The sequence below is a fragment of the Cladophialophora bantiana genome (genome assembly GCF_000835475.1).
Source record: "Cladophialophora bantiana CBS 173.52 unplaced genomic scaffold supercont1.7, whole genome shotgun sequence".
Lineage (NCBI taxonomy): Eukaryota > Fungi > Ascomycota > Eurotiomycetes > Chaetothyriales > Herpotrichiellaceae > Cladophialophora > Cladophialophora bantiana.
In genome coordinates, this window is record NW_015971581.1 from 1,638,480 (window position 1) to 1,653,708 (window position 15,229).

General features: G+C 53.0%; 6 protein-coding genes across 6 annotated transcripts; 4 read left to right on the forward strand and 2 right to left on the reverse strand.

Moving 5' to 3' along the window:
* Positions 1-540: 540 nt before the first annotated feature.
* On the forward strand, positions 541-1,734 carry Z519_05588 (uncharacterized protein; the record flags this gene model as incomplete). The annotated part of the gene is made up of 1 exon (XM_016763328.1): positions 541-1,734. The coding sequence occupies one exon, from the start codon at positions 541-543 to the stop codon at positions 1,732-1,734; it is 1,194 nt and encodes a 397-aa protein (XP_016620941.1).
* A 447-nt stretch (positions 1,735-2,181) lies between these two features.
* On the reverse strand, positions 2,182-4,362 carry Z519_05589 (histone deacetylase RPD3; the record flags this gene model as incomplete). The annotated part of the gene is made up of 2 exons (XM_016763329.1): positions 2,182-3,282; positions 3,331-4,362. 2 exons carry the CDS (start codon positions 4,360-4,362, stop codon positions 2,182-2,184), a joined length of 2,133 nt encoding a protein of 710 aa, XP_016620942.1.
* A 796-nt stretch (positions 4,363-5,158) lies between these two features.
* On the forward strand, positions 5,159-6,190 carry Z519_05590 (uncharacterized protein; the record flags this gene model as incomplete). The annotated part of the gene is made up of 1 exon (XM_016763330.1): positions 5,159-6,190. One exon carries the CDS (start codon positions 5,159-5,161, stop codon positions 6,188-6,190), a length of 1,032 nt encoding a protein of 343 aa, XP_016620943.1.
* A 188-nt stretch (positions 6,191-6,378) lies between these two features.
* Positions 6,379-7,188, reverse strand: Z519_05591 (uncharacterized protein; the record flags this gene model as incomplete). Its single annotated transcript, XM_016763331.1, has 1 exon — positions 6,379-7,188. The coding sequence occupies one exon, from the start codon at positions 7,186-7,188 to the stop codon at positions 6,379-6,381; it is 810 nt and encodes a 269-aa protein (XP_016620944.1).
* A 630-nt stretch (positions 7,189-7,818) lies between these two features.
* Positions 7,819-9,641, forward strand: Z519_05592 (uncharacterized protein; the record flags this gene model as incomplete). Its single annotated transcript, XM_016763332.1, has 2 exons — positions 7,819-8,994; positions 9,042-9,641. The coding sequence occupies 2 exons, from the start codon at positions 7,819-7,821 to the stop codon at positions 9,639-9,641; spliced, it is 1,776 nt and encodes a 591-aa protein (XP_016620945.1).
* Positions 9,642-11,058: 1,417 nt separating this feature from the next.
* Positions 11,059-14,798, forward strand: Z519_05593 (uncharacterized protein; the record flags this gene model as incomplete). The annotated part of the gene is made up of 2 exons (XM_016763333.1): positions 11,059-11,309; positions 11,375-14,798. The coding sequence occupies 2 exons, from the start codon at positions 11,059-11,061 to the stop codon at positions 14,796-14,798; spliced, it is 3,675 nt and encodes a 1,224-aa protein (XP_016620946.1).
* Between the last annotated feature and the right edge of the window lie 431 nt (positions 14,799-15,229).

A 15,229-nucleotide genomic window follows, 5' to 3' on the forward strand; every position in this document is an offset into this window, starting at 1 on the left:
ACGTGAAGCTGCGCCATGTTAACACGAACGGTTGATACGGAGTAGCACCAGCAAAGCCAAGTGCAAGGTCCTCCGTCCCGAGCATTACACGACTTGAACAACAACTGGTGATTGGGGCCAGATGGGCCAAATTTCAAGCACAGCGCAGCCACTTTTCTTTCCTTTTCTTGCCACTAATAACTTGGCTAACATGTGCTCCATACCCCCGAGTCTTTCATCGTCCTCAGATCATCTCCACCAAATCAGGTCCCTGCTGGAATCTCAGAATGCGCCCTTTGCACGGAACGTAAAGCACGCACTCTCCTCTACGTGGGACGAACTGCCATCTGCAGCATGGTTGGCGAGTGATAGATAATTCAAGAAGACACTCCTTGATCATTCATCCCCGATGACTAACGGTTCTCTTCCGCGGTCTTGATCATCTCCGAGGGCGGCCACCACAGGAGCTGGAAGGCATATCAAGGAAGAGAAAGGGGAATAACCTAGTCCCAAGTTCATCTCATTGTCATTTCGCTCTACCAACTCGTCTACTCCATTGCAATGCGTTCCCTTCACCTTCCCGGTGTCCTCTATGGGGCAGAGCCACCCTTCCGCTTCCCAGACAATCCAGCCTGCCCATCAGACCTTCAATACACAGCAGCAGACTATCCCGAACCCCCTGTCCACGGCCCCGATTCCTCAACCCCATCGCAACACGTCTACTTGATCCGCGTCCTGACCACCGCTTTAACTCGAGGCGAACTTACCTGGCAAGAAATCCTCGAGCCGTCGCGCTTTCAACCATATGGTGGTGCAATCCCAGGCCACGATGTAGTTGGCATTGTGGATCGAGTTCTCATATCCCCAAATGCCCAATCAGAACCAAAGTTCTCACCCGGGGACAGAGTCTGGGCTCTTCTCGACTTTGACCGTGACGGTGCAGCAGCAACGTATACGCTTGCCCTTGAAAAGGAGCTCAGCCTTGCGCCGAGCAACCCAGATAGCTCTGCCATTTCGGAGGAGGCCTGGGTGGAACAAATGGCGACTCTCCCGCTCTCAGCACTGACAGCATACCAAGCACTTTACACACACGGCAGATTACCCCTACCATCGACGGACTCACCGCTCCCGTTGTCGTCGTCGGCGCCGCGTAAAAGGGTGCTCATTCTCGGCTCGGCAGGCTCCGTCGGCCTTCCAACGCTCCAGCTCGCCAAAGCATCTGGATTTTCCGTGATCGCAACATGCAGCTCAGCGTCTGCACCTCTGATAACACCCCTCATTGACGTGTCCACAGACACTATCATCGACTACACCTCCGAAGCATACACCTCTTTGCCGTCCTCCTTCGCCTCTCGAAGCCTACCACCCGTGGATGTGGTAGTCGACTGCATCGGAGGGAGCACACTCTCCACGCTCCTCCTCACCGACACACCGGCACTCAACACTATCATAAACCCAGGCGGCCGCGTGATCACAATCGTCGCGCCGATAAAGGTCTACGGCGCCGAAACCGCCGCGCAGATCCACCAGAACTGCGCCAGAGCCGGCGTGGAGGAAGTCGAATTCTTCGTCGTGAAACCATCGGGCGAGGAATTGGACGTCCTTGCGCGGTGGGTCACGGCCGGCAAATTGAAGGGACACGTCCACCAGCAGCAGGCGTTTGGACTGGAGAACGGCAGAGAGGCCATGGAGTTTGCCGAAGCCAGGGGACGAAAGGGCGGAGGGAAGGTCGTCTTGAGAGTGGCGACACAGTAATCGAGCTCTCTAATAATGAGACGCAGGTGAGAACTGGGGAAAGCGCAGAGGACTCCTTTCTCATGTGGGCAAAATTACCCCTTGCACCGATGCTTCCAAAGATACCAGGCAAACAAATCTGAACTCGTGGGAAAGCTATCAATGCATATCCGGGTTTGAAATAATAATAAGACAGTTGCCCCCAGACCCCGTCGCGTATCGATTCCGACCAGTTCAGCCCAGCTTCTTCCTGTCCCATATGCTACGCCACTAGCCTTTTCCCTCGAGCGTAGCCCCAATCGTCGTTGCACACTCCTATCCTCATTGAAGCGCCGACCATGCCCACCTACACGCCTTGCTTCGAAACCCTCACTTCTTCCTTCTGTGTGTACATCCTCCCGATTCAACCATGATGAAAGGACCCCCTCAATGTTGTCGCAGAAGCAGCTCAAAACTCCAAGATCCTTCCTAAGATCCTTGTGGTGAATCAGCTGCTGTCTCCGCAGTGGTCTCGATCTCTTGATGTTGGCCCTCGGCTGCCTTGTCTGACTCAACCTTTGCCACCGCTTCTGTCCGGGCTTCCCCTGCCGTGTTCGCCATTTCCCTCTCTATGCGCCCTTCTTCCTGCGCCTTTGCGACTTCGTCATCACCCACGGCTTCTTCCTTGATAGCCACTTCCGAGGCCGTGACCCCAGTGGCGTCGGGTTTTGTGGGCACCGCGGCGATAGTCGGAACGGTCACTATGCTTGAATCTTCAGCGTCGGTCATCGCCGTTCCTGGAACCACAGCACTGGGAAGAGTGGGCGAGGGTTCCTCGGCCTCCGGCGTGGGTGGCGAATCCGGAGGAGTACGCTGCTGTTGGACTATTGTGGTTGGTTCTGCTTCGGTGAGTCGGGCAGCTTCAGCTTCATCCGCAGGCGCAGCATCTCCGTCCGGCATATCTGCATCCCCCATCTCCACGTCACCATCAGCAGTTTCAGCTGATGCGTGATGATCGGGCGATTGGAGACCTGAAACGGCAGCAGAGCCGTTTACCCGCTGTTCACCGCTGGGAGGACTCGGTGTCTGGTGGCCGATCTTGTCGTCCAGCTCCTCGTCCACATTCATCTCATCTGCCGCTTCGTCGGGTAGACTAGACACTTGCTGTGGTGTTCCTGTCCCACTTTCCGTTTCCACACCGGAGTCATTGCCGCCTACATCCATGATATGCCGGTAATTCTGCATGATACGTCGTTTTCGGGCGGCTGATGGGCGACCATTCACTTCTTCCATTTCTTCGTCTTCGCTGTCAGAGAGTTCACCGTTCTTCTGTATGTACTTGTCTGCCTTGCGCTGAGTGATGCGTGTATCCGGGTTTTGGTCTTCGTCAAGATCGTCGAGGGCAGCTTCGTCTTCGTCATTCATGCCTAGGGACTCTCTGGGTACATCCGTCATTTGCACTGATGGGGCGTGGGCCGTCCTCTTCATATTCTCCAGCACTTGACCAAGGATTTTCTCGAGATATTCTCTCGAATTTGCATTTTCCATGTTTGAAGGACGGACATCCAATTCATAATCGGGAGCGTAATACTATAGAAAGGGTCAGCAATGCCTGGGAAACGACGAAGAACAGCTGACCTCATAGTAGTCGTTGTACGGAAGATTTGGTTGCATGTACTCGCCAACCAGAACCCCAGTCTCGTATGCCCATGTTCTTGCAACGTTACGCATGGTGTAACCACCGCCCCCAAGGATGAGAGTAGGAAGATTGAAGGACTTGACAAATCTAACGCAATTTGCATGACCTCTCATGCTGAGATTGAAGCAGCCCAGACGATCACCGGAGAGAGAATCGCCCCCACATTGCAGGACCACGGCCGAGGGTTGATAGTAATCCATGGTGGCTCGAATAACGGGCTCGAAAATGCCCTTGTAGGATGTATCGTCTATACCATCTCGGAGAGGGAAATTGACGGCATAGTATTTGCCCGAGCCCACGCCGATGTCTCTAAGTTCGCCGGTACCGGGGAAATATTCTCCATATTTGTGGAAAGACACAGTCATGACCCTGTCAGTGGTATAGAAGGCTTCTTCGACACCGTCACCGTGGTGGACATCAGTGTCGATGTAGAGGACTCTTTTGTGGAATCTCAGAAGCTCGATGATGCCGAGAACGATGTCGTTGACATAACAAAATCCACTGGCTTCTGATTTCTTCGCGTGATGCAGCCCGCCCGCCCAATTGATGGCAATATCTGCTTTCTGACGGTTTAATCTAGCAGCGCCCTCCATGGAACCACCTGCGCTGATTCCGCAGAACTCGAAGAGTCCGTCAAAGACAGGACAATCATCGCCGACATTATATTTTTGCTGCTCTTTTTGGTATGAGTCCATGTTGTCGGGCGTGACTTTTGCAAGGAAATCGATGTACTCGTCGGTGTGGAACTGGGTCATCTCGTACTTGGAGGCGGGCTTTGCGCGATAGATTTCCATCTTCTTGTACAGGCCATAATTCATTACCAGGGAGTGGGCGAGCCGTATTCTGTGAGGCTTCATGGGATGACCTGACACATAGGCATAGTTGCCCACATCTGAGTCGTAAAAGTATGCAACTCTTTTCTTGTCCTCGCGCTTGTAGGATGACGGAACGTCAACAGGTGCGAATGCCATGTTGGGCGTAAAGGCTGTCGAGCCGTCGGGCCAACAGAGGAAGGGCGATAGATTGAACAGGAAGAATGACTATTCGGGTCGCGGATAGAATTGTGCGCCTTTCAGGTCCTCACAGTATCTTGCTCCACTCCCTCCGTCCCCTTGCTTCGACGGAGCTTGTCAATCGGTGGGGGAAAGGCGCAAGGAGGCTGGAATAGTCGTCTAGTGAGGGGAAGATTTGAGACGGAGAAGGCGCAAGGATATCCTTGAACATGGACACTTGGCCCAAGAGAAACGAACTTTTCGAGGAAAGTGAATGAAAGGTGCAAATGGCCAGCAGGAGGAAGATCGGCGGGAGGTGAATTATTCCATATGCGCGAGGCAAAGCGCAGAAAGGGCAGAAACGGGCCCATCGACATGATTCCGTCTCCAACGATTTGCGGAGGCGCAACGGGCCAACCGGGCTGAGCGAGCAGGACGGGCTAACCGCTTTGGGATCTGAATATGAACTGTGAACGCGCAGTTCGTGCTTGCCTTGCAGCTTCACATTTTCGCTTGAAAAGAAACAAGAGACGGCGGCATCGTACCACTGTGTTGATCTCCCTCTGGAGAGTGTCATAATTCACATTGATTCCAGCGACCCGGAGAACCTCTACCATCTCGATTCAGGCTTCTCTACTGTTCGGATTCCCGCTGGTGTAAACTGCCGCCACAGATTGACTTCGATCGGAATTATCAGTCTCGACATCTTCCCTCCTCCCTCCCTTTTACGTTTCTATTCTCTCCGCCTTCACATCTACTCGGCCCACCCGTCATTATGGACCGCTTTAATCGAATGCTCGCCGCCGCACACATGGGCGGCACCCAGACTGGACAGGACACAAACTTGGTCGACAACTCCGAGACCGTCTACATTTCCTCCCTCGCCCTCCTAAAGATGCTCCGCCACGGCAGGGCAGGTGTTCCAATGGAAGTAATGGGACTAATGCTCGGCGAGTTCGTGGATGACTTTACTGTCCGAGTTGTCGACGTCTTTGCGATGCCGCAGTCAGGAACTTCGGTCACTGTCGAGTCCGTCGACCCGGTCTTTCAAACAAAGATGATGGATATGCTACGCCAGACAGGTCGGCCCGAGGTGGTGGTGGGTTGGTACCATTCCCACCCAGGGTTCGGATGCTGGCTGTCCTCAGTCGATATCAACACGCAACAATCATTCGAACAACTGACGCCCCGCGCCGTGGCTGTTGTCATCGACCCCATCCAATCCGTCAAGGGCAAAGTTGTCATCGACGCATTCCGGCTTATTAACCCCCAAGCCATCATGATGGGCCAAGAGCCCCGGCAAACCACCTCGAATTTAGGTCATCTGAACAAACCCTCCATACAAGCGCTGATCCACGGCTTGAATAGACATTACTACAGCATCGGAATCCAATACCGCAAGACTGGCTTGGAAGAGAACATGCTCATGAACCTCCACAAGGAAGTCTGGACTGAAGGCCTCGAACTGCCCTCTAGTTTTGGCTTAGAACGCAAGAGAAACGAAGAGGGCCTTCAACAACTCGTCCAACTCGCAGAAGGGTACGAGAAACGCGTGCGGGAGGAGAACGAATTAACTGCGGAACAACTGAAGACGAGATACGTGGGAAAAGTGGATCCGAAGAAACACATCGAAGATGTCGGGCAGAGGCTGATTGAAGATAACATTGTCGCCGTGAGCAGGCAAATGATCGACAAAGAGGCAAGTGTGGCGAAGAAGGCTGTGCAAGCAAACGGGAACGGCACAAACGGCACTCATCGGGACAGGATGGAGCAGAATGGAGACATGGAAGTGGATGAGGAACTGTGAGCAGAGATGGGCATTAGGGCAGGCGCGGCTTGTAACTTGTATCTATCCATCAGGACATGCATGCACGGCGTTGGGCTACAGAAAGAACCAAGAGGTTCATAAGTGGTCTTTCGAATGAACCAGACACAATGGTGCCCGAAAGATCCGCAAGAACTGTCACGTAGGTACTGTATTAATCTTGTTCTCCGTTACCAAAATGCCAGTTTCACCCCAGTCGGAGTGGCTATCGCCTTCGTTGGTCCTAAAGTACATGTTTTTCCCTTTGCCTCTACTTCCTTGAGCAACCTCGAAACTAGTGGCCCAGTAGTGTCAATGCCCGGGTTCCCATTCATTTCAATATGGCTCAGATGCGGCATACACGCGAGGACATCTCGTAACAGGTCTCCGCAGAAATCAGTATAGAAGTCCAGGGAGACGCGATATTTCTCAAACATCGGCAGGCTTGGATCAAGCTCGACGAAAATCTTCAGAGTGTTCACCGCGGAGAGCTTGGACAGGCGCTTTGCCAGTAGTTTACCTACGCGCCAGGTCTTGGGTGGACTTGTCCAGCTTGAGCCGACCACCATTTCCAGCGAGGTCACCATGTCGCGATACATGGGCCGGAGCTCTTGTATGACCGGCGCAGGAGTAAAATCCTGGAGAGGAAAGATCCGGAAGCTCGAAGTGCTGTAAAGTACGTAGGCGGCTTCGCGGTGCGTAAGCTTGTTGGCAAGCATGATACCTATGCGAGAAGGTCTCATCCGACCATGAATGACTCGGTAACCCGGCTTGCCAAACAAGACCAATTGGTAGATCCTGTTACGGATCTCCCCTGGTAGGTCGAGGAACGGGAAAGGGTCTCCTTCCAAAGAGACTGTTTCCAACGAATCCACAACAGAAACGAGCTCCGACGATATGGTCACGTTATGTTTGTCCTTCTTCGAAACATATCTCAGCTTCGTGCGATCTTGAGGGATCGGAAAGGCGTTGACGAGACCTTCTTTCCATGACACCGGCATCGGAGGTTGGATTCGGGGGGTAGCGAAGTAAGAACAAGATGTATGTTGGTACGCGTGTAGTTCACCACTCTTGAGACGGCGACTTTCACACACTCATCGTGATGATTTTGTGAAGGAAGAAAAGGGATGTCTCGTCCTTACGGGGCGACTGGAAGATCATGGGCTGGCCTCTCGTGCGCTCTTGAGGAGAACGATGGTTCTGGTTGCGAACTTTTTCTGCCCAGCTAATACAACTCCTCGAACATATGGTATGTCTGTGGACGGCGAGTCAAAAATTCTGGGTGTAAATCAACTTTCTTTGTGAGAGAAGAGAAGAGAAGAGAAGAGAAGAGAAAGAGGAGGAGGAGGAAGAAGAAGAAGAGGAGGAGTAAAGGCAATGCGGAGTCAGTTGCCGCGGTGGAGGCAACCGTGCCCGAAGACGCCAAGGACGAGAAGATGTGTCGATGTCCAGGCAAGCAGATTCGGAGTCGAAAGAATTTATTTCGCTGGCGAATGCGCCGACTCAACCATCATCAGATTTCCACAACCCACCCAGAAACGCTTTCTCCTGTCCACGGTAGCTGCAAGTATCTTTCAGCTCATCGACATCTCATGCCAATTTCCTCGCTTTGGGGATATGTCGATTGAGAGATGCTAAGACGTGCAGCATTGCCTCTCTTGAGGCCGCGATACATCTGGCCTCTGGTTCCGCAAGCTTTGCCGCAGATTCAGTTGCGATGCTATTCCAAAGGAGATCGACCTACTAGGGACGCAGATTATAAGATTCCCGGAACATCAAAGGACTCGCCGCATCAAAAGGAACCCCTGCGAAAAGTCCCTTTTGTTCAACCTGCTCAGGCACCGAACGCCGAAACTCCCTCAGACTCCGCACCTACCAGTCCATCAGTTTCGTCTCCGAAACAGCAGATTCCTCCCCAACGTCCGCCCTTCGGTGCCGATCCCGCTCGAGATCTTGACGATGTCTCAGCATCAGTAGCCCAAGCAAGTAAAAGATCTTTGAGGGAAGAAGGACAACAGCGGGAATTGAAGGATGAGCCAGCCGTACCCCAACCAGAAAACGTTGCTGCAGAACAAGAGCAGGAAGCACAGGGCCAACCACAGCAACCTCTACCCGACCTGACCAAGGGCATTCCGTCGACGTTGGACGCGGAGCTTCGTGCTGCCAGGTCGAAACAAACTCATCACCCCCCGAGCCTCAACATCACTGAGGACCCCTCGGAAGAGCTACCAAGCGGAGCGCGGGGACGAGATCGTGGCGACATCCCTCGGGAAGAATACGTCTCTTCTAGCGACCGAAAGAAGAACGCGGCCTTCAGATACATGTATATTATCTTGGGGTTGGGCTCCGTCGGCTTCTCCGTCTATTTGGGGCGTAACTGGGAAAACGAAGAGGAGGAGAAGAAACACCCTGATGCCCCGTCAGGTTGGGGCTTCAGACCTTTCTACAACAGAATTAGTGCTCGCCTGTCTTCAACACTGAGTTATTACCGAGATCCCGTCACGACGAAACTTCTGCCAGATGAGGACCCCGACCCCAACTTCCGATATCCTTTTGTTCTCGTTATAAGCTTGGAGGACATGCTCGTCCATTCTGAGTGGACGCGGGAGAAGGGCTGGCGGATAGCCAAGCGACCGGGAGTGGATTACTTTCTGCGATACCTCTCAAGCTACTATGAACTAGTCCTCTTTACCAGTCAGCCGATGGCAGTGGTGGAACAGGTGCTTCGAAAGTTGGATCCTTATTCCATGATTCGATGGCCCTTGTTTCGCGAAGCCACAGTATACAAAGACGGTGGTTATGTCAAGGTGAGTTTGCCAAATGCAGTGATGAAGGACGGCACTAAATGGTATAGGACCTCTCATATCTCAACCGAGACCTGAAGAAAGTGCTCATCATGGACACTGATCCTCATCATGTGAAGCATCAGCCTGAAAACGCCATCATCCTGCCCAAGTGGAACGGCGACCCCAAAGACCAGACGCTGATTCAATTCATTCCGTTCCTGGAATATCTGGCCACAATGGGATTTGACGATGTACGAGAAGTCTTGAAGTCATTCGAAGGAACGTATATACCTGCTGAGTTCGCCCGAAGAGAGAAACTCCTTCGGGCCAAGTTTGAGGCCGAAGAAGCAGAAAAGCGCAAGAAGCGACCCAAAAAGAGTCTGGGAAAACTCTCGTCCATGCTGGGATTGTCGAGCCCTGAAGGAGCGCACGGCTCCGATGAGGGGATGTCCGAGGGTAAGATGCTTTGGGATCAAATCAGGGAGCGCGGTCAAAGACAATACATGGAACTGGAGAAGAAAATTCAAGAGGAAGGTGCAAAGTTTCTAGCCGAACGAGAGGCGGAAGAGAAGAGATTCCAAGAAGAGGCGTACAACAGCATGAAGCCCAGTAATTGGTTTTCAGGTCTGTCGGGCGGCAAAAAAGCAGAGGAAGCAGAGCAGAAGTGAGCATGATTGAGCATGATTGACCTTCTCGACCGAGCGAGAGAGACTGCCATTTGCAAGCCATTGCGTTCTCCTGACGGGGGTTTTAGAATATTATTGTACAAACAATTGTGGAAATACTTGAGGCGAGGAAACAGCCGTGACAGTCGTGTCAGAGATATGAGACTGGGGGCTGGGGGGTCCAAATTCAGAATATATCATCTCTCATCGTGTACTCCGTACAAATTTCGAGGATGAGGCTTGGGCGTGTGAGATAGATTCCCAACGGTTAACGAGCGCTGCGGGTGGTGGCGAGGTGGGTAGTTCCAGAGACGATGAGATGTTCGGTGGAGAGTCAGTGTCGATGAGCGTCAAGCTGAAACTGCTGAATGGCCCGAAGTAGTAAATGATCCGGGCAGTGTTACTCTATCTAAGAGAGGAGAAAACAGGGAAGACGATGATGAGGTAGATGGTGTTTGACGTGAATGCAACAATGGGGGTAGGTCACACTGCTCAGTCTGACGAACTGTGTCTATGAGTGCCTGGGGCGTCCTCCATAGAAAGGTCTCGGGTCAGACTTGGATACGAACTCGGTAGTAGGTATTTGTACGCAGTATTGTGGCTGGTGCAGGGGGTCGTGTGATGGTGAAGATGCATCTTCGTTTAACATTTTCTAAGAAAAGATGCTGGTAGCGCATGGCCTGCTAGGCTAGGCTCGATGCGGAGGTTCTCCCTAAATGGCCAGGCACGTGTATGATGGTGTTTAAGGGACGTTAGGCGGTCAGTCTGTCTAGAACCGAGACCCGAAGGCCTAAGCGCACCTGCGATTGGCAGCTGGCCTCGCTAACAAACGTGCTGGCACTGCGTCTATTAACAAACAATTCAGGTAGCTCCTAGAATAATAGGGGGATGCCATGGGGGGGGAAGGGGGGGGTCAGAGGCACTGAGGGTACCCAGGCCGCGCTCAGTAAACTGAATAATAGGCACTCCGCAAGTGATCGTTTGGCGTGGCCTTCCCAATACTAGGGCTGCTAACTGCTCGCAGCTTAGTTGGCTAGACTCGCTGCTAGCTACCCGGTAGCCCTGAGATTCCCTTCGCACGCTGACTACCCTGACACTCTCCCGAACCACCCATTCGCTTCTCATCAATCATCTTTGATATCAACATCCCTTCACATCTCCATAGTGCCGCCCTCCATCATACCGGATCTCAACTCGTTGCCATCTCTACGACTTGACGACTTGGACAACACCCGGTATCAACATCTCGCATCAGCCTCCCCAACCGTCGGCGACCTAAAAGAAGGAAGCTTTCCTTCTTCCCCGTCGCGACCCGACGCGTTCATGGAGGCATGCAATATTGAGGCCACCATCATCATGTCATCTTCTTCGCGCCTTTATGTGTAGCACTGCCATCCACCTCTTCGGCGGTCTGTCTGCAATGTCGCCGCAACTGATTGTGTATCCACCGCCCAACACCGGTTCGACTGTCTCGCACGAGGATGATATTCCGCCTCAGCCACTGGACCTGGACGACCATGAGCCTAGCCGTGAGGGAGGCCTAGGTATATCCCAAACCAGTGACCCTGCTGCTGCCGACAACTGGCCCAAGTCTCCAGATACTATTGTCCCAAATAATGAGAGAAGGGATGCCGTTGCTTTTCACAAACTCCCCATCCAGGTACTGGAGAGGTACGCCACCCATAAATAGAACTGTGGTTAGTCCGATCTCCGACGGTTTTGCTAACTTGAACTAGAATACTATGGACGGTTGATGCCAACAGCTTTGCCTCGTTAGCCATACTGAACAAGAACTGGTACAAGGCTGCCCAAAATCGAGAACTTTATGCTCATCATCTGTCTCGTTGTCCATCATATGCCTTGTCCAACACTGTCATCACCGGTCCGTTTAGGAAATTTGACCTGTACCGGCTCAAGACAAAATTCGCAGCGGAGGTCCGCCGTAATCTGTTCGAGGCATACTTGCGACCTCGCCAGACTCTCGTCAATCTAATCTCTGTCAATGCGAGTTCCTCTGCCGCCCTGCCTGGGGCAGAAGCTTTCCGCTTCTCCTTCTCACCAAACGGCCAAACAATTCTCGCGCTCAGTTCGTCACGAATATACGTCATCGACGCTGTCACCGATCCTATCACCGTGCGCCATGAACTCAAGACAATGAGACGACCTTTGGCTGCTTCAGTGACTGACGATGGCACAACGTTAGCCGTCCTGTCCTCGAAACATCAAGCGAACGTATATCAGTTGACACCAGAAGGGGTGAAGCATGTACAGGTTTTGATCATGGACAATCCGCCTAGGACAATCGCCTTGGCTCCTGAAGGTACGGTTCTGGCTGCCGCGTATGAAGGCGGGGTCGAAGTCTTTTCGCTTGCTGCAAATGCCCTTTCTACGGACCGAAGAGCTGTACGAAGCGAAGGGGTTGATATGTTAAGCTTCTCCGGCGATGGATCGATGCTTGTAGGCAGCACTCAGAGTCTGGAAGAGCCTTCAGCGGTTGTCATTACTGCACCTTTCTACACGGAAAACGATTTACCACCAAAGGAGGTTCACAGTCGCATGTGGACCACCCAGATTCTATTCCCACAAATTAGCAGCATTTGCAGTCATGCAGAACTGTTGCAGGGTCACACAGAAGGCGACGCGAACTGGCTTTTTGCTTATGATCATACCCTCATGTCCTACCGAGCCGTCCGCACTGATGACACTCGAACCGGCGTCGCCTACTTCTTAAATCCGACGACGAACAGACGATTCAGCTTGCCGGCGCCGTCAACTGCGCCCACTGCGACTGTTTGCGGGACTCTTGTCGTGGCTGGATTTGCTGGAAGTGGCCTGTGCATTTACGGCGTTCCCGAAAAGTTAGATTCCAGTCCGGATATGGGATCGGTCGTTGAGCGGCACGAACAGCGTCTGCAAGGGAGGGTGCCGCTCACCTCTGCGACAGGCCATATTGAACCCTTGATGGCGTATTCACCTTCAATATCTGGAAGCAGCGAGGACATTGAGGATGACTCGTTGGCTGCAAAAGTTGATTGGCGAGAAAGCCTGTTCGTCAAATGCCAACAGATTAAGACACTTGATGGCGCCACAGCGGCCAAGTGGGTGGAAAGGTGCGAAGATAGACCGTGCGCGTTCACAGGCAAGAGACTGGTAGTCGTTGCCCCTGGCGGTGTCGATCAATTTATGGAAGAACTCGGAGACGAAACCATGCCCGTGGATGGCTCACGCCTCTCTATACTCGATTTTGACTATTCGCCATCGAAAGACGCAGATCGAGAACTGACGATCGAAGTGGGCGAAAAGGAGCCGGAGTTGCTCATAGAACAAATGGGTGATATGGATATTGAGGTGGCAATGGAAAGGAGGCGGACAGTCAGAGATCGCGCAAGAGGAGGGATGAGAGGAGGGTTGCGAGGCGGTCTCGGCCGCTCCATTACTACGGCCTCTGCGACACATGGATCACGCTTGAGAAGTGTCTCCCAGGCTTCCTCGCCGTTGGATGTAGACGCACAAATTGCATTGGCCAACTCGACGCCCTTCCCTCCACCACAAGCCTCGCCGAACCTGCACAGATCTGCCACAGCTGCTGGTTTCTCGACGGCACGATATCCACCTAGACCACCTCTGGCGCAGCAACAAGACGCTGCGAATGCCATCTATCAGCGGCCGCCCGGGCCGCAGTTGGATGGTTGGGAATCACCACCTCCGCCATATACCACAGGGTCCCCCCACCTTCAACCCGGGATGACGTTGGGTTCACCTTTAGTCCAAGCACGTCCGATGGGAGGAATGCCCATCCCATTGACAGGGATTCCTGAGAACGGTCGTACTCCGCAAGTGCATCCAGTTTTTGGACATGGCAATCCCATGAATTCACAGTTTACACAGCGTCTTCACTTGACACCTCAACCAATCCATGTGATGCCGGAAAATGTTGCTCCGAGGCATGCTGTCGGTCAGTATGGTGCGTCGGCCCCACCGGATGATCAATCATCATATGCTCCAGTACCTGAGCAGTATCAACGTGCAAGCCCGGTTTCTCAGATACATCCAGCAAATGCGCCGTTCGCCCCTTCCGTGTCGGGAGATTCGTCGAGACCGGTGTCGCATGAAGGCCGAGCGTCCCCTTATCACCTCACTCCTGTCTCTCAGCGACCACAGACGGCTGAACGTCCGTCCCCTCTAAATACCGCACAGCATGTGCAGAATCTTTCCGATATGGCCCCAGCGCACAAGCCATCGTCGTCGGGGTCTGTCACACTGACCGGAGCAAATCTGCAGGCTCGTCTCAATCACCCTGTCCCGCCAACCCCGACTTCTCTTGATGAAATGCGTCTGTCACAGGCTTACGAACCTGCTAATCAGCCGGTCGCGTCGCAACCCGCACCACCGCCCGTCATTCAGGCTAATGGGTCTTACAATATTGTTCCTCCGACAGCTGATCAAATGGCTAACCTTAATCGTCGAGTCTCCTATACCACACGAAAGCCGGTTCCACAAGTCGCCACCCATGGGTCCATCAATCAAAATACTGCGCCACGCAACGTTAGGGATAGTACCGGCGTGCCTTCCTCACCACCGCGAGGCGCATGGGGTGCCGCTGGAGTGCCAGGATCTCCGTCCTTCAACAAGGCGATCAATACGCCTAACGGACTGACGAGAAATAACTCCAAGGGCAGCGGCCATTCAATCCCAATTTCTGCATCTACGCCAAATCTCCATGCGCCGCCAGCGGTTCAGGCTCAACGACCGCGAATGGGCAGACTCGACACCATTGATAGCGTATCCACCTCGTACGGACCAGGTGAACCGGGGTCGAGATCGCATAGTGTCGCGCAAGAGATGGCCCCCCCTATGCCGCATCCGCACCAAAATCCATACCTAACATCGCAGACCCAATCGGGACCGCAACAGCTATATCAACAAATGCCAACCCATCAAGCGCGAGTCTGGGCTGGAAGCGGGTTCAGTCCCATCGAAAACGGCAATAGACGGGTGTTATCAGACCCAACCTCAGCGGAATCGGGCAAGAAGAAAAAGGGGAAGAGGAAGAAAGTCGATGAGGTGCCTAGAAGTCAAACGCCCATGCCAACTAGTTCAGGGGGCGTCAAGGAGGGAGGAGGCGGTGGAAAGAAAGGGGGGAGATGTGTGGTCATGTGAGGTCCGCACAGGCGTCGGATAGAGCCAAAAAGGGAACCAAAAAAAGTGAAGGGATGCACGGGAAACTGGTCTGAGAAGAGTTTGTAAGTTTCTTCGGCCATCTCTGTCTGACGACGGCCATGATCTGACTAGTTCGACATGGGAGCGACATGTGGATGGAATCTGCGGGCAAAAGAAATGGGGATTTTCAAATGGATTTCAATGGCCTTGTATACGGCACAAGGCTATCTTTTGTGTTATACCAGGTTCGCAGCCATATTTTGCTATGGTCTGATTGATTTGGGGGAGGCATAAGATGGGATATGTATGGTGACCCAATCTGTTCTAGCGAGAGTTGTCGGATATCTCGTCTTGATTGAGGGTGAAGTTCATTCGTTTTGTTCTACAGGGGGGCGGAGTACATCCCGCGAGCATGCCGGATATAAAACTCC